This window comes from Maylandia zebra, linkage group LG7 (assembly GCF_041146795.1).
Source record: "Maylandia zebra isolate NMK-2024a linkage group LG7, Mzebra_GT3a, whole genome shotgun sequence".
In the NCBI taxonomy this organism is placed as follows: domain Eukaryota; kingdom Metazoa; phylum Chordata; class Actinopteri; order Cichliformes; family Cichlidae; genus Maylandia; species Maylandia zebra.
In genome coordinates, this window is record NC_135173.1 from 60,431,207 (window position 1) to 60,456,233 (window position 25,027).

General features: G+C 40.9%; 1 protein-coding gene across 1 annotated transcript; it reads left to right on the top strand.

Moving 5' to 3' along the window:
• Window positions 1-100: 100 nt before the first annotated feature.
• Window positions 101-24,608, top strand: aars1 (alanyl-tRNA synthetase 1). The gene is made up of 20 exons (XM_004564588.3): window positions 101-246; window positions 1,956-2,111; window positions 2,289-2,477; window positions 3,107-3,252; window positions 6,300-6,491; window positions 11,309-11,453; window positions 11,729-11,874; window positions 12,005-12,113; window positions 12,682-12,832; window positions 13,554-13,678; window positions 16,530-16,674; window positions 16,759-16,937; window positions 17,653-17,766; window positions 17,903-18,109; window positions 18,213-18,397; window positions 21,897-22,005; window positions 22,455-22,568; window positions 22,671-22,877; window positions 23,283-23,396; window positions 23,491-24,608. Exons 2-20 carry the CDS (start codon window positions 1,968-1,970, stop codon window positions 23,668-23,670), a joined length of 2,901 nt encoding a protein of 966 aa, XP_004564645.1. The 5' UTR covers window positions 101-246; window positions 1,956-1,967; the 3' UTR covers window positions 23,671-24,608.
• Window positions 24,609-25,027: the final 419 nt, after the last annotated feature.

Sequence of the window (25,027 nt, forward strand, 5' to 3'; positions counted from 1 at the left end):
AATCTGAGCTGACACCGTTTAAGTTGCATCAGCCAAAGCACAGAGGTTCGTGTCGCTGCCGTGGCGGGCTCGGTTAAGAAGGACAGTAGATTTGTCCAATAAGAATCCAGAATTCTTGACTTTTCTGTGTAGCCGGACCAGTTGGAGGCTGTCGTAGGCGTGCCCGCTGCTTGTGCTTTCCTTCAGTTTGAGCAGCGTGGAGTGAAGTAGAAGTACCTGATTCATTCTGCGGGAATAGCGGCTTCTGTGAGTATTTTCATGTGTTTAAATAAGTTATCTTTATTGTACTGTTCAGCAGAATAGCCTTTCAATTAGAGCAGTGTGCCGAACTGTCTATCTCAGGATGAGCGCAGGGAGGTAGCTTGAGTTAACTAGCTAACACATTAGCCTGCTAACGTCAGATCAAGCTAGTGCCTCTTCCTACAATAACAATTATAGTCAGCTGACTAGCTTATATTGAAGACTGTCGGTTTTTGGTAGAACTTTAAGAGGAAATATGTTGTATCACATGACTGTCACAAATTTGTGTGGTCTGGAAGTTTATGTTAGGCTTGCGAGATTAAGTTCACTGATTTTGTGCCATGGAGACAGAGAACAGGGCTGTTCCTGTTACTAACCTGAAAGATGGGTCCAATATTTATCATCAACCTGGTCTCCGTCTACCTGTTCTATGATTATAAATGTCCTTATTTTGTCTTGAAAATGGACCATTATTTATTTCTCAAAACCACTGGGCTAATACTTCCCACGTCTCTTCTTTCTCTGTCTGCCCGCTAAATGCTTTGTTGTCAGGACGGGGACATGGGCTATTTGTTACCCAGAAAGCTGAAAACACCAGCTGAGGTTTGCTTTGGCAGTCAGTTTTCACCATTGGGAATTGAGCTCTGCTGCCTTTTAATTATATATGGTATCACATTTTAATGAAATATGTGTACTCCAAAAATCCACAAAGTGCTTACAAATCAATTGTAAGTTGCTTTTGTTTCCATTCTTATCTAAAATTGCATCTGACTTCATATTTAAGATCGCAGCATTGTGTGCCTCACCTGTCTCACTGGATTCCTGAGCTGCTGTTGTTTATGAGAAGAGCGTCAGGCCAATTAGCTGCAGCTAGGTTAACATCCACACCCTACAAACAGACTTAACTTTAAGCTTTTGGTGTGGAGTGGTAAAATCAAAACATGCACAATTACTATAATGACCGATAAACAATTTCATAATGTTTTGATACTTTATGGACAAAAAAATGTATTTTCGGACCAACACTGGACAGTTCTTTAACCGGCCTTTAAAAGCACTGACAAATGTATAATTCTTTTTTTTTTTAATTAAATGGGATTGCCTTGAATGACATTTTAGTACATAAAAAGGAGCTACTCCAACAGCTTCCAACAAAGTACAGCACTTGCATATAAAATATGAAAGAAAATTGTTGCTTCTTACGGTGAAAACAACAAGGTGGTTTGTACAACCCCTTATGCACCAGCCTTGCCAGAGCTCTCGCTAGTTGCGCAGTCATGACAGGAAGAGAAACCCATGGGAAATTGCTGATGCTGTTAATTGATGGTAAGCCAGTGTTTTAAACAGCTGTTTAAAAAGCTTTATCCAAGATGTGACACACACACACACACCTCTTCTGTACTTGCTAAATTAGTATTTGGGCACGAGCACTGAGAGTGTACCCTTAAGGGGACTACTGCCTGAAAGGGAAGAGCAGGCCTTAATTGTGTTTTAATAACTCGGTAGTAAAGTTGCTGTTACTCAGACCAAATAATCATCCACCTCTCTAAATGGGACCAGTTTCTGTGAGTTAAATTATTCGTCTTTCTGTGACCTGGAAAAATTTAATTGGACCAAGAATTAACTTAAAAAAATCACTGGCTGCATACAAGACCTCTTTAAATGTGCTTGATAGCTAAAGTGTTTCTTTTCTCTGTGTGTAATTTTGTTCACAGAGCTTCTTCAGAATGGACTCCTCCTTGAATGCAGCTCAAATTCGCCAGAAGTTCATTGACTTTTTCTGTCGCTATGAGCACCCGTACGTTCACTCTTCATCTACCATCCCCCTGGATGACCCCACGCTGCTTTTTGCCAATGCCGGCATGAACCAGGTACACACAATGTCTTTCCCAACACTGCTTCCTACACCATGGCTCTTCTTTATGTTCCCACTGATTCACAACTTTTAGAATAAGCTCGGAAATCAGATCTAGCAAACTTTCTTGAAAAAAAAACAAACATTTTTTTTTCTCAAGATTTTTCTTTTTTTTGCACCTCATTTTCTTTAGTTCAAGCCCATCTTCCTCAACACTATTGATCCATCACATCCCATGGCCAGGCTGCGTCGTGCTGCCAACACCCAGAAGTGTATTCGTGCAGGAGGCAAACACAATGATCTGGACGATGTGGGTAAAGATGTCTACCACCACACCTTCTTTGAGATGCTGGGCTCCTGGTCCTTTGGGGACTACTTTAAGGTATTACATTTTCTCATCCTTCACATCAGTTTCACTTTTTTGTTACTTGTATTTTTAGTCCCACAGATTTAAATCCTGTTTGTTGAACAGTGCTCGAGTACACACACACACATATTGCTGTAGGACCTTTCACCATTTATAAATTTCTCCTCTGCAAACATTTTGTTTGCCAAGTACTTTGTGATAAATGTATAACTAGGCAATATAATCTGCTCCCTCTCAAGTGACTCTACCAACTTCTTTGCCTTGGACAGCAGCTAGCAGTAGCTGTTCAGCTCTGTAGCATTGGTGAGCTCATTGTAAAGGCACAGGAAAAAGGCACTTTCAAAATAAGAGTGAGGGGATTGTCCACTAGTAAAAACATACATAGTGTCATTATCTTAGGTAAGTAGAGAAAAGGAGATAATTCTAATACAAAAATGCTTGAACATATGAGCCTGGGGCTCATCTAATTCTTTTTATATTTTCGGTTGAAGTGGTTAAAGTTGATCTATGTGAGAATCTGGCTGTTCTCTCCTTTTTGTCAATGTTGCTTGTTATATTACAATGACATATTCATTATCATTATTAATGGATAAGACATTGCCTAAACAGCTCTAAATTGTTATTGCATCATTTTTGCTCTCCAGGAATTAGCCTGTAAGATGGCCTTGGAGCTGCTGACTCAGGAGTTTGGTATTGCTTTAGAGCGCCTGTATGTCACCTACTTTGGAGGTAATGAGGATGCAGGCCTGGAGCCTGACCTGGAGTGCAAACAGATCTGGATGGACTTGGGGTGAGTGAGCCTTGGGAGCATTGACTGTATGTAAAAATAGATAAAGCTTGTGATACAAAAAGTGAAACGAGTTTGCAGGTTTAAGGCACTTCCAATCTTTTTAATGGCAAGAAAGAGGCAGCGACATTTCTGTACAATCAAAATGAGCTATAATCTGATATATATATATACACACACACACACACACACACACACACACACACACATACTAGGGGTGCAACGATACACAAAATTCACGGTTCGGTTCGATACTTTTTTGATACAAAAAAAATGTTCATGCTTTTTTAATTTGTCATTTATTAAAATTATAAATATATATTTTAACTCAAAAGTACAGTTTTTAAATTGAATGTTGCTGAAACAACAAAGTAATAAAAAAATTAATCTATCTGATCGAGAAATCGCTCATCTTTGGAAAAGAGAGTTTATTACAGAGAAATGGCTCTTTCCAAAATAAAAGCTATACTATACGCTTCTTCTGGGCTATATTCTCAGCAGCATATTAAACATATCAGGTCCCCATAAGGAGAATCATGTGCTAACGGCTGTCTAAATGACTCGGGTAAAGTTTGTAGCATGCGTGCTTGTTGTTTTTGTCTGCTTCCACTTGTCTTTGCACTCGGATGATGTCGGCGTAAATGTGCAGTCATATTCATTGTGTTCCCACTAGTGCTGTCAGCGTTAATCTCATTGAAATGATGTTAACGCCATAACATGGCAAATCTCCGTTAACGAGCTACCGCGGATCTCCCCGTGCATGGGGCTGGACAGCGTCAACATGTTAAAGAGCAAACTGCGCTAACACACTAGTTCCCACCAATGTAATTGAGCATTGCGTGGCACATCCAACATACTGTTTTACTCTTGTCCGCTTACCTTCAGGGTCATGTGTCACATGAAAACCAAAATAGTTCCAAACGCCAGATCTGAATGAGGGTGGGAGAGGTTCAATTTGCCATGTTGCAAGGAGAGCTTAACTTCTGTCTCGCTAGTTTTCCCTGCGCTCAGTGAATCTGCGCTCGACTACTCCGCCTAGGCTGCACTGTTGAGCGCAGATCCACTGAGCGCTCAACACAGACAGCATCGTCAGAAGAAAAGTTGATAAAATAAATTAAAAATGTTGTATTGTTCGATACATATGCGTACCGAACCGAAAGCACTGTATCGAATGGTTCAATATCGATACGAGTATTGTTGCACCCCTAATACATACATACATACATACATACATACACCCAGCTGGAAACACTTCACGCAAGTCGAGCTGCCCGAGATTCACAGAAAATGTTAAATTTTTGTGATTTTATATCGTTATCGGGATGATAGATGTCTTATATCGAGATATGAGATTTTAGTCATATCGCACAGCCCTAATACTACACCTTAAAATAAAAAAACAAAACAGTAGTTCAAAAGTATGCATTACAATCCTGGTGATCTCCCTTTGGTCAAATTCCAAAACCTAATCAGAGGACAGAATTTTGTCTGTAGGAAAAACATTTTTGCATGATGTGAATTAGAGCAGGGCGATATGGCCAAAAATATTTATCACGATATATATTTGAAAATTTGCGATAACAATATAACCGACGATATAATTGATGCGAGACAAAATACAACTCCACAACATTACTAGCGCAAAAAGACAACCTTCCATTTATTTTCACTTAAACAAGAAGCTGGTTTTTATGTACATTAAAGCTTTATAAAAATGTAACAGTGCAAATGCAAATTCCTTGCTGAAAGTTTAACCAAAAGGCATTTCCAGTAGAAATGGGCTGACATATCCTGAGCATAACCATGTATAATATCCACTGAAGTTAAAAAGAGGTGCTTTGCAACATTAAACTGCAGTGTGCAGTACGCATTTTTCGGACCATAAGGTGCACAGGATTATAAGGCACATTAAGCGAAACAAAGCAGTCAGATAAATCAAACTTGATTAAACTCATTCTTCTTGCTTCCTCCACTTCTGTACCTTTGATTCATTAATGTTGAATTCTCTGGCAGCTGCTCTATTCCCATGTTGCAGTATATTAATGACTAACCTCGTATTGTGGATGGATTATCTCAGTTGTTCTCCTGACTGAAGTTTGGTCCGTTTACAGCATCCTGCCATGCGATTGCATTTGTCTCTAACCATGAAGAACCTTAACGTTAACTTTTATAAGTGGAAAAGTGTTAGTGTTCGTCCTCCAGCTTCACTGTTTATGTTATGCTAACATAGCTGTGTCGCTAGCGATCACGTAGCACATCATTATATACCAGCTAGCCCAACTTCAGTAACCCTACAAACGTCACTGCTGTTTAGTTTCCTGTCTTCATTTATGTTGGAAGTGATAGCAGAGCTGTACGTTTGATTTTTTTCAGAAATCTCTCAGTCAGAACATGCAATATCATGCTTAGGTAACTAGCAAAACTAGCGAGCTAACTTCCGCTAGCTTCCTGCTAACTTCTAACTCCGTTAAATGTAATAACTTTTGTTTTCATGGATGCCTGGAAGTTAAACTTTATAGTTACACCTGGTAAAGCAGCAATGCTGATCGTTTTATTAAAGATGAAAGAATTTAGACAGTTTTTAACGCTCAGTGATGCTGCAGTGTTGTTTGACCTGAAGCATACGGAGTTTAGGACCCAGATTACTCCCAGATTTAAGAGCATCTTAGTCCGACAAATACGACAATAACGACGGCCGCTTGCATGTTCTGCAAAAAAATGTGCTTTGTCGTGTATCTGACGGACAAACACCAAACCAGTTCCACATCACTGAAGTTGCACCATTTTTACAAACCAATTCTGGTTCATCTGTTTCACTCAACAATCGGCCATGTGCGTATGAAAACAAAGGCACTGCGCATGCGCGTTTTACTCCCATTCTATCGCGATATTTCATTTTCCTATCGTTGCTTAACATTATACCGGTATTACCGTGAACGGTATAATATGGCCCAGCCCTAATGTGAATGTTAAATTAATGATGAAAGTCTTTCTCATCTTAAGGGAGTTGATTCAACTTCTGCCTCTCTCTGTTTCTTTGTTTGGTTTAGCGTGGATGAGGCTCGCATCCTGCCGGGCAGTATGAAGGATAACTTCTGGGAGATGGGAGATACCGGCCCCTGTGGCCCTTGCAGTGAGATCCACTACGACCGCATTGGAGGGCGAGACGCCTCTCACTTGGTGAACATGGATGATCCCGATGTGTTGGAGATCTGGAACCTGGTGTTTATCCAGTTCAACAGGTAACACACTCACACACACACACACAGTGAAAAATGATCTTACTAAGAGGACTTTATGAATCGATGATTGCATCCATGAAGCAAAATAATTTATTGAAGGAATAATGCTTTTGCATTAAATTCACACATTTTTTTTCACACACCATCACATGCTGTGTTAAAAGAGTAATTTATTCTCATGCCTTATGAGGCAGTGTAAAATCTTCTTGGTTCATTGCATTCGTTTACACCTTGTGGTGTTTTGAAAATGACTTCCAGGATTAGTCCTGTCAAGGCTGCTGGGCTACACTAATCCATAGTGTTGCTTTGTCCTCAGTTCCAGCAGGGCTCGGGTTTGCTTTCACATCCATAGTTGTGCTCATTTGGTGTGAGCTAAAGAAAAAAATGATATGTTGTTAAGTTCTTTTTCTAGTCTGTGTTCACAAAACTTAAGCACCCAGCCTTTTGAACTTGCACTCAACATCGATCCAGTAGTGAAATTAGATCCTGTTGCAACAATGTAATGTTTGTTATGCGTTTATGTCTTCTGCTGTGTATAAAAGCTCATTTTTGGGGGGGGGGGGGGGGGTTATTTAGAAATACTGATAACAGGTATAAGCAGAATGAAATGCACTGGAGGAACTGCTGGAATACAGGGACCTGTAAAAGCTCGGTGCACCTTATATTAACTTAATATATTTCCATGTTCTGAACAAACAGGGAAAGACTGTATTCACATGTACATGTGGTATGTAGGCATTTTCATTCTGATGTTTTGTAGTATTTCCCATAGAGGTGGGAATCACCATACACCCCACGATACGATATTATCACAATACTTAACTCACGATACGATATTATTGCGATTTTTTTTTTTTTTTTTTTTTTTTTTTTATAAATATATATATATATATTTGCAATATTCTGGGTATTGCAATACGATATTTTGTGATTTATCACATATTTTTTCTACTGCAGATTTTGTCCATAAAGGTAAACGTTATCAATATTCATTTTATCTAATAATAAAGTCTCACACTCAGTCTTTCTCTCATGTCAGTCAGTTTTATTGCTGATGTGATGGACCGAGCAGTGAAGGAAACTTAGGCACAGGTTAAAGTCCAAAAAATGATTTTTTATTTAACCCAAAAAACATAATTGGTTAACTCATGCAAAAAGAATCAAAATCTTGGGCCCATAAAAGAGGTCAAACTAACAAAACTCTACTCAAAGTTGACAACACAACTGGTAACTCAAACAAACTGACCTAACTTAACGAGACAAAGGGGAAACTTAAATAGTGGCTGATCAGCCCACAAAAACAGGAAAAGGGGTAAAACACACAAAACCTAACTAAACCAAACATAATGAACTCCAATTCCCCCCCATGGTCCCGAGTTATGGCGTGAACCAATTTGTAGCCTTCCTTTAAAGCTCGCTCCGCCCCTTTTCCACCTCTTGGCTCCTTAATCAAGGGACTGGAACAGCTGCAACTAAGGTAACTCAGAAAACAAAAGATTAATCATACATAACAGTGTAAACTAAAATGTGCGCACTTATTTTAGAATGCAGTGTTATGTGGATATGTGAATGAATTCTAAACCAAAACCAGTTATTTATTGTTCTGTAAATAAATTCCTATATTTAAAGAAAGAAATGTGAATGCAATATTACTTATAAGCCTCTACACTAACATGGTGATATTACCACTGTGTGGCTGTAAGTGCAGCCATCACAGCTGACAAAGTGAACGGTTTGTATAACAGTCTAGTAACCAACTTAACTGAACGTAACTATCCGGTACAATTATAGCTTAAAACAAAATATAATTTTACATTAAATAAAAAAGTTTTAAATTTAAATAAAATAAAACATTTCTTAAATTAAAATAAGTAAACTGTCCTGTTTGTTGCTGCCCTAAAGTTAAACACATTTGGACAGTGAAGCAATGTCAGCATTCTTGCTCAGAAAAAGGAGCTGATCAACATGCTCTGAAGTCAGAGTGCTCCGTTTTGCTGTGACGATGTCTCCAGCGGTTGAGAAGACTCTTTCAGCCGAGACACTAGTACCTGGGATACAAAGGTATCTTTTTGCCAGTGTGGCCAGGAAAGGATAGACTTCCTCATGGGATTTCCACCAGCTTAGTGGGTCTTCTGTGAGTGCCAGTGACGTGACCTCCTGGTATCTTTTCACCTCCTCCTCAGCTGTGGCAGATAATGATTTTGGTGGGGCTCCAACATCACCATAAGTCTGACCAAGCAAGTCTGTTAACCCACAAGACTTCCTCATCTTGGCTGGTATGAGAGGGGGTCTGAGATTTTGTTCAGTCTCGTCAGGTTTCTCATGATGTTCATGGGCTTCTGGCTCACAGATGGGCTGCTACCTCTTTTCTTCCTGTAGAAAACTTCCTGTAGGAAGAAAATAAATATTTCATATCTTTTAGTATGCAGTAATATGTTAGCAAATTATAATTAATGTATTTAATTGTTAAATAGAATATTACCAATATGACAAAAATATCACCGATCTACTAATATTGTAAGTAAGTTATTTAAATTATAACACCAGAATGTTTGCTTACCTGAAGGGTTATAGCCTCAGCAACCACTCTGGCATAGGTTTCCTGTCTTTCCTCCAGTGACAGGAACGGCAGGGTTTTAAAGCGTGGGTCAAGAGCTGATGCTGTGTAGAGGGTGTTCCTCTCGACTGTGCTGGCATATCTCTTCTTAAGATCTTGACTGATACTTTGCTTGATGTTTCTGACCAGCGCTGTGTCACCAATGTTGTCTTGGGTGTCGTGCAACAGCTGTGCTAGCAGCGGTGCTACGAGAGACAGAGTAGGATTCTTTTCCTCAGACATCACAGTAGTCGCGACTTGCATTGACTTCAAGGCCCGGACAATTTCTTCAGTGTTCCCAATATCCGTCTCGTTTAGAGTAAAGATATCTGTGCTACTCTTTCTGACTTCGGGAGACAGCAGCGCTGCACAAATCGCAGGTTGTTGTTCAAGGAAACGCTGGAGCATGTCATAAGCACTGTTCCATCTCGTGCAGACGTCGGTCTTGAGCTTGTGAGTCGGGAGCTGTAACATTTTCTGTTTTTGCTCCAGAGCGTGGTTTGCCACTGTGCTTCTATTGAAAAACCCAGTTATGCGCCGCACTCTTCCCAAGACCCTGGCTACTGCAGGCAGGTTTAAGGCTCGTTGTGATGCCAGATTGAGCGTATGGGCGAAACACTTCACATGCAGGTATCCCGCTAGCTGAGTGGCAATTGTCATATTAGAAGCATTGTCGGTGACAACCACCAGATTTTTGTCGGCAATCCCCCATTCCTGTGCTGCATTTTGCAGGAGATTTGCAATGTTCGCTCCAGTGTGACTTTCATGTAATGTTCGAGTTTGGAGAACGTAAGACAGCAGTTGCCAGTCCGCTGTGAGATAATGCGCTGTTATAGTCACATATGAATCCACAGCCCGCGAGGTCCATGCGTCGCAAGTTAATGCAACCCTTTCTGCTGTGCTCAAACTTTCCTCAACTTTACGCTTCACATCTATGTAGAGATTGGGTACGGCTGTGTCCGCGAAAAAACGTCGTGATGGTATCACATACCTGGGTTCCAGCGTCTTGATCATGTAAGAAAAGCCCTCGTTTTCCACAATGTTGTAAGGACGCAGGTCTTTGCAGATGAAGTACGTGATAGATTGTGTTATTTTCTTAGCTCGCTCTGAATTGGGAGATAGCTTTGCTAAACTAAGAGTGTCCAGCGTTGGTTGATTTTTCAGTGGAGCTGATTCAGAGCTAGCTTTCCCGTCCGCGGTTAATGCTATTTTTGGATGGTGCCGTGTAAGATGGGCCCTCATGTTCGTAGTATTCCCAGAGTACTTTATTTTCATACGACACACCTTGCAAATCCCGTGTGTCATATCCATCTCATTTGTTCCATCCTTGTTAAAAAATCCAAAGTACGTCCAGACATTTGATTTAAACGCAGATGGCGCTTTCCTGATCTCTTTTTCTTCCTCCATCTTTGTTTGATCTATTTTCCCATGTGCTGACCTAACCTCTGCTGACCTCACTAGAGAAAAAGCTCAACCGTACCATCTGGTGGACTGGAAGTTTTTGGAACAAAATATCGATATCTGCTGTCCCTGTATCGATACATTATTAGCAAACAAAATATCGCGATACTACGCTGTATCGATTTTTTCCCCCACCTCTAATTTCCCACCATATTTGAACCAAACAACAGTGAAAAGTTATCACTGACAGTAATTATCAACACAACAGCAGCCGTGTGCTTAAATGGGTTTCAGATTCACCTGAGCCTTGTTACTTGTTCAGCAGGTGACAAAAATAAACTAAAATGAACCTTTGTGGCAGCAGCACACCCTTACATGAATCTATACAAGAAACACGGGCTGGAATTTGGACACACCTCTATCTGTTTTGGACAGAATGTTCAAGCTAGTAAATCAGATGCACACTCCCACTTTCCACACCACTTAAAACTAAATCTTTTGTTTACGCATTCCAAGAAATTTACTGTCGCGGATTTTTTAAAATTTATTTATTTTCTCTTATAAAAGTAATTCTCACCAGTGGGCCTATTTTTATGGAAGAGCGTAAATTAAATACAGGGTAGCAGTAGTCTTTTTTTATTTTTTTATAAACTGCAAACTACAATGGTAAATAAGAAGATCAATAGTTGCATATAAATTACATATACATGTATGTTTTAAGAATAACATGTGTGCACCTCTATAACAAAACAGCACTGCCAAGAGGTCTTAAATCTTTTTACTGATCAGTGAATCTGTGTTTTTTAACTGTTGTTTCCAGAGAGTCCGAGACGGAGCTGAAGCCGCTGCCTAAGAAGAGCATTGACACAGGGATGGGTCTGGAGCGCCTTGTGTCTGTACTGCAGAACAAGATGTCCAACTATGACACTGACCTTTTCATACCGTACTTTGAAGCCATTCAGAAGGTACAGAAGTGTCAAGGATTTGTGCGAAAGAGAGAGACGATCTATCCTTTACTTGACAGTTCAATGAAAGAGAAATTATGATTAGATTGGGCAAGATCCAGTAAATAGTAATAGCTACTGAATCAAAATATCAAAACTTATTCCTATAAATTAATCTGGTTGTATGAATCCACACAAAGTTGCCTTAACAGCAGCATTTATCAACGTGTTTATTTACATTAGAGGAAGACGTTTGGGGCCCACATATCTAACATTAAGAATATGATCTATTTCAGGGTACGGGTGCTCGACCTTACACAGGAAAAGTAGGTGCTGAGGACGCTGATGGTATCGACATGGCTTACCGTGTGCTTGCTGACCACGCCCGCACCATCACCATCGCCTTATCAGATGGCGGTCGGCCTGACAACACAGGAAGAGGGTAAGACATTGTTAATTGTTTAAATACTCAACAGACTTAACAGTAAGTAACATGATTGCTGCAAATGAAAAGTTTTGTGGAGCCTTTTTTACACATCATTAAAATATTTTGTTGTTTCCACCATATTTAGCTACGTGTTAAGGAGGATCCTGCGCCGTGCGGTCAGATATTCTCATGAGAAGCTGGGCGCTCAGAGAGGCTTCTTTGCCTCTCTCGTGGATGTAGTGGTCGATTCCCTGGTGAGATTTTCTTTCCTTTGTAGTCCAAGTAGGCATTACAGACACACAACGTGCTGTTGTTTGGGTTATTGTCATGAGGGTTACGTTAATTTTTAGCTGTTTTATTCTCTGATCTTGTAGTGTGACTGGGTTAATGTTGAAGACAGTTTTCCTCTTGCGTTTTTAAAAAGCATTTCCTACTTTAGAAGCCAAAAAAACATTTGTTCTTTTCTACCAAAACTAGTTTAATTCCATTTTTCTTTTAATGCTTAATTGCATTTACTGGATGACAGCAGTGAATAGAATTCACTGCAGGAAGCATCCTTATTATTAATATTAGATTTCACATGAGATTTTGTTTTATATATTCTTAATTGTGAGGTGTGTATTTTGTATTTTTCAGTGTTGTGAAAAAACTTGACTGTTTCAAAAAATCTTGGTGTTTAGTATTAGTTAATATATAACACTTAATAAACTCTAAATGATGTGTCTCTTTTTTTTTTTTTTTTACTCCTCCTTTTCCGTTTCTTTCTTTCTTCCCCCCTCTCTGTCTACATCTCCATCTGTCTACTTTGACTGCATTTTCCAGGGTGAAGCATTCCCAGAGTTGAAGAAAGACCCAGAAATGGTGAAGGATATTATTAACGAGGAAGAGGCGCAGTTCCTTAAAACCCTCAGCAGAGGGCGCCGTATCCTGGATAGGAAGATAATGAGTCTGGCTGACACAAAGACAATCCCAGGTGAGAGTGCGGTGTTTAGTGTAATGTGTGTAACTTTCTTTTGAGAAGTTCACTGCTCTGTTTTTGTTACATCCTCCCTGAATTATCCTCGTCATTTTATCCTTTCTTCACCTTTCATCTGTCTTCACCACCCACATGACTTCTTCTTTTCTTGGCTAATTTTTCTGTCATTTCTTCCCTCCTTCAGTTGCTTTGTTTTCCCGCTTTTAATCCCATCAGAATTTGTTGGCATTATGGTTCAGTCTCTCCCTTCATCTTTTTGTCTGATTGTCATTCTCAATGCCTCAGAGCTTCTCAGATCAGTACAAAAATACTCACTAAAGGGAAGGAATTAGTTTGAAAAGCTAAAAATTCATCAGTTGATGTTTCACACTATAAATTCAAGCGACATAAAAATTGATGCACATTCAGCTTTGCTTATAAACGTAACCCTCCAGGGTTGTTGGTGTACACTGTAATGGATTTTTTCAAAAGTTGTATACCTCAGGCAAACTAATATTTCTTCATTGTCACAAAGTGTGTCCAAATCATTACTGCACCCTGCAAACATAAGCTGCTACAAAGCAGTTTATTTGTTCTTTTCATGCTTTTACTTATCCAAACAATGCCTCCAGTCCATCAATATTTTTTTTTATTGTCTGACTCAAGGACATAAGTGTTTAAGCAGTGTTGTTTCAGACACTCACACTTCTATCTTTTCTCCCTCTCTCCGTGCACACAGGTGACACAGCATGGTTGCTGTATGACACATACGGTTTCCCTCTGGACCTCACCTCCCTTATTGCTGAGGAGAAAGGCATGGAGGTTGACCTGGCTGGCTTCGAGGAGGAGAAGAAGGCTGCACAGGTGAGCAGATGATTGTTTGAAAATGGCCTTGACCGTCCTGACTCTACTGAGTCTCGCTAACTACCCTACTGTGCCACTCCTATGGGTGCACTGTTTTGCTTTGTGTCAGCATTCTCCAGTACTGCACTGTAAGTCAGAATCAGGAGTCATGCACCTGCTGTTTAAATAAGCCTACATTTACTTTACAGCCCGGTGTGAATCCCTTGTTGTTTGATTAAGCCAAAAGATTGATTTGCTTTCCGTAAAACTGCAACCTCTGATTTCTATCCCACACATTTCATCGATTTTGTACGAGTCTCATACCAATACTGCAGTTCTCCTCATTCCCACTTGGGGGAGTTTGACACAGAACACAATCACTCTACAATATCTCCTTAACCTTATATAGAGTTACCAGTTTATTAGATACACATGTGAAGCCTCAAACCAGTTTTTCTCAGCGTTTTAAAGAAATAGTATCACATAAGTACTTATTTATTATTCAAGTGTGTCTTGAAGAAGGAGAACAAATTTAGGAACATTGCAAACTTCAAATGTTCTCAGTGGTCTTTAACATGTGAAACTTGCATTATCCAGAAAATATCTCATTACATTGCAATATAAAGTGCCTTGAGGCAACTGTTGTTGTGAATTGGTGCTAAATAAATAAAACTGAATTGAATAAATATACAGAAAAAGAAACTTGCAAAATATCTCATAAGTGGGATTTCTACACTTCTGGGTTTCTACAACTATACTGCATTGTCCTCTCTTTCCCCCAGATTTTGCTTCGTCATGGCTGTAATTTCTTCTCCCTTTATTCTTTTCCCCTCATCTTACTGAGCTGCATCCATTCTGCACTAAAGCACTACATGTTTTACAAATCCAATTGCTCATTTAACTGTTATGTGCTTAAGCAATGGATGCAGTCTGAGCCAGTTTACCTGAAATTTGTCTTGTGGCTGTCCCCTCACTTGTTGCTGTTTCCTTTTGTTTTTCTGAGTTGATTAACATTTATGTTGGCTAGAAATCAACATATGCATCTTTGAAACCTGTCTGTAAGAAAGTGAGAGAGCTTATAATCTTGTAAAGAAAAGGAAAGAGAACTCTGAAAGTGCTGCTTGGGTCTGATTTTGTGCCATCTCTGTAGCACTCCCGCAAAGTCACTCCATCTTCCACACTGATATAAATGTAGAACGCTTAAAATTATTAGATATTGATGTAAATTAGAGCTGGGCGATATGAGATTTTTTCATATCACGATATGTTTTTTCCATTTCAGGCGATAACGATATCTATCACGATATAAGCCAAATAACTATATTTGTAAGATTTAAATGTGCCGTTGCTCACAAGTAAAATGTGAAATAATCAGCAGCTTGTTTTGATTTAAATATTTATTTCCCATAATAAGTTCAACAGGGTAGATGTACTTAAGGAACATGAGACTTTTTCAGATAAATAAAGGCAAATATTGCAAACTACACAAAAGGCAGCCGCTAAAGCGTTTAAGTTTCAAAATAGGACAAACGAAACAGACTAAATTGTCAATTCCACTTAGAAACAAAATATTAATTCTAAAAATAAATCTTAGTTTGTTTTACAGAAGAACAGACAAAACTGACTAACTTTTGTCAATATCAAATAAACTGAGAACTAAAAGGAAATTCTCAATCTCTCCTTGTTGTATAGCTGAGCTTTTCAAACAGTTTTAACAGTTACTTTAGTCTGACAAAAGCCGAATGACGAATTAGCGCTTCCAGTCAGAGACTGAGGCTACGTACACGCGTACACGGGTATTTTTGAAAACGGAGATTTTCCATTTTCGTTTTAAAAAATAATCCCGTCCACACATAAAGGCAGAAATGAAGGAAAACGCTGCTATGAACATGCCAAAGCAGCAGGTGGCGCTAGATTCCTAACCGTGCCTAAATGTTGGCCAATCAGAAGTCTAGAAGCCTCGGTGGGAAAAAGTAAACAAAGCTGGGGCATAGAAGCAGAACCGAGTCGTATGTGTGGAGGGACAGTAACTGTGTGTATATGTAAGCATTTAAACACTGCAGAGAGTAGAATTAACAGTAACAGTATTGTAGAAATTCATTTCACCGAAACAATAACGTGGCGCACAGTGTGACGCATGCACCAGTTTATTGTATTTCCAGACTTGCTTTCGGCACAATTTACAGTGCACGCTACTCTGTTTTTTGTCAGACTTGAAATAGCCGAAATACCTTCACACTACGGAACTTCTATGGCTCTTCCGTTCGACAATCTCTCCGGCATTGGAACCATCATCTGTTTTCTCTTCGGTCACGCTCGGTTGATTTTTCTAGTCGGCACACTCATTTCCTCCATTACGCGCTGGCTCCATTACCCGCTGGCTGCTTCCCAAACAAACACACGTGCGGCTTGGCACTTGTGCTGTACGTAACAAGTCACGCGACGTGACGCTGCGGCCGTGACGCTGCGGCTCTGCGCTACTTAATTTGGATTGGCTGACCTTTTTTTTTTTTTTTTTTTTTTTTTTTTTTGAGGACAAGAGCGGCGAGGTCTATCGCGATAGCTTAATTTCTCTATCGAGTAAAAGTTATATCGCGATACATATCGTTATCGCCCAGCTCTAATGTAAATGTACAGGAATTTAACTCATATCTGCTACAGTTCTGGGAACTGATTGAATGCATGAATTATGCACAATCTTGCACAGTCATTATTTAACAAATGTCTAATCTTTATTGAATGATTATACCAGGCAAATTGTGATTGTCTTTGCTATCAGTCATTCTGTAATTATGTAACATTTTAATTGTAAATGTTTCTGTATTTTGGGGGTTATGACTGAGCATAAGTCTGTGTTTGTGTGTGTGTGTAGTTGAAGTCCCAGGGTAAGGGCGCGGGAGATGAGGACCACATCATGTTGGACATCTACGCCATCGAAGAGCTGAGAAACAAGCAGATACCCGCCACAGATGACTCTCCCAAATACAATTATACCTCAGATGAAAACGGCAACTACCGTAAGTGATGCATAGAAAAGCACTATATAACAAGTCCATTTACCTTTTAAAGTCAACTGATCTGTATCCTATTATTGTACCCAGAGTTCCAGCAAACCTCAGCTACAGTGCTTGCCCTCCGTCACGACCGCGCCTTCTGCGATGAGGTGACCACGGGTCAGGAGTGCGGCGTGGTGCTGGACCAGACGTCCTTCTATGCAGAGCAGGGTGGACAGACGTTTGATGAAGGCTACATGCTCAGAGAGGATGACAGTACAGAGGATGTAAGTGCAATAAAAATAAATTGAGGGAAACAACACCTAGGTTCATGTGCTTTTTACACTTCTGTAATGAGCTCTGTTAATCCTGTTTGCGTTGTGAAAAAGAGCTTTGATAGTTTCCCTTCATTAGGGTAATTGTCACAGTTGGAGTTTGTTTTTCCTCCCGAACACATTGCAGGTACAGAGAAATCGAGCTTTACCTTTTGTCAACTTTTAACTGGGCGGATGAGAATTGCACAGTCTATCTTCAGAGCTAACACATTTGTTCAAATAGCACTTCTGGATCTGATAGCTGCTGGAAATCATGGCCGTGAGCAAACAGCCCATCTGCTTGGCGAAAAAGCCTGCGAAATGAATTATCATAGTTCTTACAGAAGAATGGACAAAAGATAATAAATTGTTCTTGTCTCTCGTCCATAACTGAGAACTTGAATGGCATGAAAACATTCATATCAGTTTTAGCAGAACATCTGTGGGGGGGGGGGGGTCCATTCAAATGCCAGCACTTCATTTCTTTTGTATGTCTTTATGTATTCTTCTCGTAATTCTCATATTTGCTGAGAATGTGGGAACTTTCTATAAAGAGCTTTTAACTTATTAAGTCATCATGTTCTCCAAAATATTTAATCTCATAGACACACAAACCATCAGACTGCCTTCAGTTTTTCTTTTTGCCTATGAAAACTTTTGTTTGAATGTACTCTTCTGCTTTTTGCAGCGCATGGAGTTCTCGGTGAAGAATACGCAGGTTCGAGGAGGTTACGTTCTCCATGTGGGTACAGTCTATGGCACACTGAAAGTTGGAGACCGTGTCACCTTACACGTAGATGAGGTGAGAATTGAAACCGGGATATTGACCCTATTTTTTAAAAACAAACAAACAAACAAAAAAAAGCCAGCTAAGTAAAAGAGATTCTAGGTAGGTTGAGCTTTATGTAGAGCTTTATCTATCCACACACACTTTCCAGGCTCGCCGTAGACCCATCATGAGCAACCACACTGCCACACACATCTTGAACTTTGCCCTGCGTGGGGTGCTAGGGGAGGCAGACCAGAGGGGCTCCCTGGTTGCCCCCGATCGCCTGCGCTTTGACTTCACTGCTAAAGGTGCTCTCAGCACGGATGAGATCCACCGGACTGAGGAGATCGCTTGTACCATGATAAAAGATGCTAAGGTCAGTGGATGGAGTGAAATCACCAGCCAGTTTTTTGAAGAGAAAAAAATGTTGATCCTCACAGACTTTTATTTAATATTAATATTGGATTTGAACTTTCCAGCCTGTGTACGCAATGGAAGCAACCCTCGCAGAAGCCAAAGCGATTCAGGGTCTGCGCGCTGTATTCGATGAGACATACCCCGACCCGGTCCGTGTCGTGTCTGTTGGCATTCCTGTCCCAGAACTGCTGGCCGACCCCAACAGTGCTGCTGGCTCCCTCACCTCCATCGAGTTTTGTGGTGGAACGTGAGTATGACACTTGTTTTCAGTCTTTGTGCATTTCTGCTCACACTTGACGGGGAATGCAAATCAACCACATGGCTGTTAACGTTGTTGGGTCAACTCAGCGTGGTTTCCTCTTAACAAAAAGTTTTTATATGTGATGGGTCTAAGGAAGCCCGTTTCCACCACTAAAAAAAAGTAACTCTTTCTCGAAATTTTGAATTATTTTCTCAAAATTTCGAGTTAATACGTTTCGAGAAAAGTAACTTGAAATTTCGAGTTAGCGGTGTGGATATGTCAAACACCCTTTAGACTTATGTATTAAAGTGCTTAATTTGAGCCAATTGTTTAAATTCATCAGATTTTTTTTCAGTATTATTTTGTTTTTCTTTTATTATTCAACCATTTGGATTTTAAGTCTTACATTTAGGGGCAACTGTGTCAGCAGAGACAGCTGTACCTACTAGGCTTCAGCCTGAGCTGAACTGAAGACTGCGTTTCTGATAATGGATCTATATGAAAAATAATATGGCTGTTTTTTGTGGTACAGTCTTCCAACAAGTTATAATTATAGTATTATTTTTTATGCCTGTTATTAGCAGGGTATCTGTATCTGTGCATTGTCCCCCATTCTTTAAAAAAAAGAAAAAGAAGCTCGCTAAGCTTGCTATGGTAGGGACCAACACACTAATGTTTAGACTTTAAAATGTGAACTCCAGTGGTAGAGTAATAGCTACAGTGGGGCAAAAAAGTATTTAGTCAGCCACCGATTGTGCAAGTTCCCCCACTTAAAATGATGACAGAGGTCAGTAATTTGCACCAGAGGTACACTTCAACTGTGAGAGACAGAATGTGAAAAAAAAAATCCATGAATCCACATGGTAGGATTTGTAAAGAATTTATTCGTAAATCAGGGTGGAAAATAAGTATTTGGTCAATAACAAAAATACAACTCAATACTTTGTAACATAACCTTTGTTGGCAATAACAGAGGTCAAACGTTTACTATAGGTCTTTACCAGGTTTGCACACACAGTAGCTGGTATTTTGGCCCATTCCTCCATGCAGATCTTCTCGAGAGCAGTGATGTTTTGGGGCTGTCGCCGAGCAACACGGACTTTCAACTCCCGCCACAGATTTTCTATGGGGTTGAGGTCTGGAGACTGGCTAGGCCACTCCAGGACTTTCAAATGCTTCTTACGGAGCCACTCCTTTGTTGCCCGGGCGGTGTGTTTTGGATCATTGTCATGTTGGAAGACCCAGCCTCGTTTCATCTTCAAAGTTCTCACTGATGGAAGGTTTTGGCTCAAAATCTCACGATACATGGCCCCATTCATTCTGTCCTTAACACGGATCAGTCGTCCTGTCCCCTTGGCAGAAAAACAGCCCCATAGCATGATGTTTCCACCCCCATGCTTCACAGTAGGTATGGTGTTCTTGGGATGCAACTCAGTATTCTTCTTCCTCCAAACACGACGAGTTGAGTTTATACCAAAAAGTTCTACTTTGGTTTCATCTGACCACATGACATTCTCCCAATCCTCTGCTGTATCATCCATGTGCTCTCTGGCAAACTTCAGACGGGCCTGGACATGCACTGGCTTCAGCAGCGGAACACGTCTGGCACTGCGGGATTTGATTCCCTGCCGTTGTAGTGTGTTACTGATGGTGACCTTTGTTACTTTGGTCCCAGCTCTCTGCAGGTCATTCACCAGGTCCCCCCGTGTGCTTCTGGGATCTTTGCTCACCGTTCTCATGATCATTTTGACCCCACGGGATGAGATCTTGCGTGGAGCCCCAGATCGAGGGAGATTATCAGTGGTCTTGTATGTCTTCCATTTCCTGATGATTGCTCCCACAGTTGATTTTTTTTCACACCAAGCTGCTTGCCTATTGTAGATTCACTCTTCCCAGTCTGGTGCAGGTCTACAATACTTTTCCTGGTGTCCTTCGAAAGCTCTTTGGTCTTGGCCATGGCGGAGTTTGGAGTCTGACTGTTTGAGGCTGTGGACAGGTGTCTTTTATACAGATGATGAGTTCAAACAGGTGCCATTCATACAGGTAACGAGTGGGGGACAGAAAAGCTTCTTACAGAAGACGTTACAGGTCTGTGAGAGCCAGAGATTTTCCTTGTTTGAGGTGACCAAATACTTATTTTCCACCCTAATTTACGAATAAATTCTTTACAAATCCTACCATGTGGATTCATGGATTTTTTTTTTCACATTCTGTCTCTCACAGTTGAAGTGTACCTCTGGTGCAAATTACTGACCTCTGTCATCATTTTAGGTGGGGGAACTTGCACAATCAGTGGCTGACTACTTTTTTGCCCCACTGTATAGCTGTGTTTAATATACGGTTTATGGCTTGGACCCTTCAACCTCAGATTGTACAGTTTGGTGCTGGATCTCAGGTTCTATCGCTAACTATGTTATTGATGGGTTTCTTGTCTGTGATTTAAATCAGTTGCAGCCGTTCCCCATGAATAATGGACTCTAATTGTCAGTTTCTCAACAGTTTCTCAAACAGAGAAAATGGCCTTCTGTTAGTGTTTGCCTAAAAACCTCAAACCAGTTTTTCTCAGCTTCACTCCTTTAGTTTGGAGAGCTGCTTCATTCATTATCATGTTGTGATAATGAATGGTGACAATGCCTATTTGTTTAACAGTGTATTTCACAGATGTTAGTGATGTTTGGGAAAATGCACGGGGGGAAAAATGAGCAGAACGACAACATGTGGCAGGATGAAAAATCCAAGCATGCTAACATTTTTCTTAATTTGATATGCTGCATTGATTCAAGTGTGTTTGCCGTGCCATTACTGTGTGTGCGCCCTGAGTGGAATCAAGTGTGCAGCGTGAACACATCAGTGTACAAAAGTCCAAATACGCGCATTTGCATTGGGCCGATAGTTTTCAGACCAGCCCAGGGGCGGTGTGTAAAGTGGAAAGCGTTAATTGGATTTGTGCATCTTTATGGTGAGACGAGCGTGTCCCTGTGCAGACAGAGGCCTGGAACATTTCGTCAAGCTCAATCCACTGATTAGACTTGCTCCACTGACTCGTACAGTGTCTGCTCCTGGCTGTAAAATTCACCTGAATGCCCAGACATCTCCGCTCTTTCACACGTTGTGTTATAGCCTGGCTTTTTATGCCATTTTGTGCTGCAGGAGCCAATATTCCGAGCTACATTTGATGCAAAGGCTGCGAGGGTCGGTTCAGATTTTAAGCACCGCAAAAGACATTTGCATTAAGCCCATTCTATCTTCTTTTTTTGGTTTTAATTGCACATCCTTCCATCTCAAGCTGCTTCAGGTTTCAGTAAACTGTTGGTGTGCTTCTTGATGCTGTCTTTGATGTTGTTTTAATCTGCAGCCACTTCAAAGAGCCTCTCATTCCTGCTGCTGTTGTTTGGTAATGTTTTCCTCTCCCTCTGCTCCTCATCCTTTGCTCCTGCTCGCCCCTCTCCTACTTCTCATCTGCCTCCCGCAGTTGTGTAACGTTTTTGTTTTCTGTTATCCACAGCCATCTGCAGAACTCGGGTCACGCCGCGCCGTTCGTCATCGTCTCAGAGGAGGCCATCGCTAAGGGCATCCGCCGCATCGTTGCAGTGACAGGAACAGAGGCCCAGAAGGTCAGGACACACACACACAGCTTACACTTACTGATGTACTCGCTCAAAGCGTTACACTCATGTACTCACTTCCACCCCCACATACAGAGAAGGGTTTAGACAACATTTTAAAGACGGTAGCCCCACAGAGGGGCGGGGGTGTCTTGATGGTGAAATGTTCACACTGGTAACTACAAACACGACTGATTAAAGGAAAATTTGTCCCAGACAAAGCGACCTTTGGGTTTCTGTGATGAAACTTGAATGAATGTTGGGGTGAACACTGTAGTAGAAAGAAGAACGTAGCACCCCTCTCTCTTCAGGCCCACAGGACAAATTTACTATTTTTAGACAATTAGTCTTTCATCTTTTCCACCAGTCGTCTTCTCTTCTCATTCTTCCTCCTCGTGTTTCTTTGCCCTTTTTGATCTTTGCCCCTGCCTCACTCTGCTGTGTCGCATATCCATCAGGCTCAAAGGAAAGCCGATGCCCTGCGCCAGTCTCTGTCTGCCCTTGGAGACAAGGTGAAGCAGCAGACAAGCCCAAACAAGGACATACAGAAAGAGATTGCTGACATGACTGAGGTAAATGGGATGTTTGGTTTAGAGAGACGTTCTGAGGCAAATAAAAAAAATTGTGAAAAAATTGCAAATTGCGCTGTGGTAACATTTCCGTCTCCTCTGCAGTCGATAGGCACCGCTGTAATCTCTCAGTGGCAAAAGGATGAGATGAGGGAAACCCTGAAGGGCCTGAAAAAGACCATGGATGACTTGGACCGCAACTACAAGGCTGACATCCAGAAGAGGGTTCTGGAGAAGACGAAGGAGGTGATTGAAAGCAACCCAAACCAGCCGCTGCTCATCATGGAGATGGAGACTGGAGCCTCAGCAAAGGTGAGAGTCAAGACAGAATATTTTTGGGAAGGCAAGTCTAAAAATCAGTAGCAGAATTCTTATAAATCTCTTTATGTGTTATTCCATAAAAGAACCATGTCCTTGTTGGATATACAGAGCATAAAGAGAGAGCAAATTTATAATCCAATCCCCGAGACTTCATCAGCATCCTGTACAGAAATAAATTAGGAGTGCAAACAGTATTAAAATTCACTTTATCTCTGCACATTTTCTCAGGCTCACTTAGCTTATCTCACTGTGTTATTGCCACGGGACTAAATCAGCTCTGTGGCCCATTAGTTGTGACCTTGAGACATCAATAGTGCTGATTAGATGTTTTTTATTCTTCTCTTCCCACTTCCTTTTACCCCTCTTTACATCCCTCTTTCCTTCTTCCTCTCTCAGGCTCTGAATGAGTCACTGAAGCTGCTGAAGTCGCAGTCCCCTCAGACAGCTGCGATGCTCTTCACTGTAGACCCAGATGCTGGCAAGATCACCTGTTTGTGTCAAGTCCCACAGGTATCGTTCAGTGACATATGCTAGAAGCCTTGCTCTGAGCATTTTCCATGAATTTAACCCTCCGCTTTCCACCCTCCACCTTTCTTCTCTGCAGGATGTGGCTAACCGTGGCCTGAAGGCCAGCCAATGGGTTCAGGAGCTGTGTCCCCTGCTGGACGGCAAGGGAGGCGGCAAAGACATGTCTGCACAGGCCACGGGCAGGAACACACAGTGCCTGCAGGAGGCGCTCCAGATGGCCAACGAGTTTGCACGGCTCAAACTGGGGGAGAACTAAGAGGCGCGAGGGTGGGGTCTGTGTGGGAGGTGCGGTTACAAATATATCGGGGAGTGAAGTGGAAATTAGTCTGAAATCTTCAAACATCCTGTCTTCGTTTTCCTCTCCTCTTTTAGACTTAGAAAGGCTGGAAAACTAGCAAAACTCAACCACTGATGCTCAGCCAGCAATAAATGAGCCACTCGTCTTTACTTTCTGCTTTGCCCTGTTAAAACTCGTCTCTCTGGGAATAACTTGAACACATAAGATCCACTCATAACTGGAGGATGGCAGATGATTTCTACTTTCCTGTTTCCAACTCATTTTTGCATGCAGAGGAAAAGAAAAGGGACATACATTTGATGTAGCCTCCTACAAGTACTGTGCAGCTCAGATAAATTGACAAAAAATTCCCACCTTGGAGCACAAAGTGGGCTTTCGACATACCACCATCCTGCCTCCATGTTTAGTTTCATCTCACTGTAGTCCTGTTTGTTTAGAAACAAGCCCCCAAGGCACTTTGTCCTTCTTTTGGCTTCCTGTACCACTTGGGCTCAGGAATAACAGTAAAGTTGACCCAGCTTGGACACAGTATAAATAATGTTTATCCTTTATTGGCAGAAAGCAGTTTGGCTCCGTCCATGTGTATGACAAAAGCCTGTGTGCTCTCCTGTGATTAGCTGGACTTAAGTTGTACAGTACATGCAGTAGCTGTATTATAGTCTTCAAATAACAAGTCATTTTCTGACATGTAATAAAATAATGGGTTTAATTTAGTAAATTAAGAATTCACTAACTGTAAAATGATCACGAACATTTCTAGTAACTAATCTTTGCAATTTCATGCTGCTGACATTTAATATTGATTAATTAAATGCAGAAAGTTTTGTTATTGTATCTGCTTCCTGTCACTGAAATGTCACGCTATGGGATGGAATAAATACAGCTGACAAATGCCACATGTCTGTGTCATTCCTGGTAGATCTGTGATGAACTTTGGGTTATTCATTTCAGATGGACTGTTATGGATTTGAGATTGATCTAAACTCCAAGCACTGTTCATAAACTGTACGTAAAAGATGGCTGTAGCTTCCACGTCTCAGTGTCTAATGACCAGCAGGGGGCGACTCCTGTGGTTGTGTAGAAATCTGCAGGAAAACGGCCCTTTATGATTGAACAGTTGCTAATGTATGAGCTTCACATTCAAATCCAGCTCTCACTGGATTAAAAAAAAGATAAGAGTGTGACAGCCAAAACTCAAATTGAGGTTATCTCTTATAGTCTATTGATACTGACACAATCAGCTACTAAACAAAAATGTGACCCAATATGACCTGTTAAAAGAAGTGAGAGTTGCATACCTTGTACAAGCTTTTGT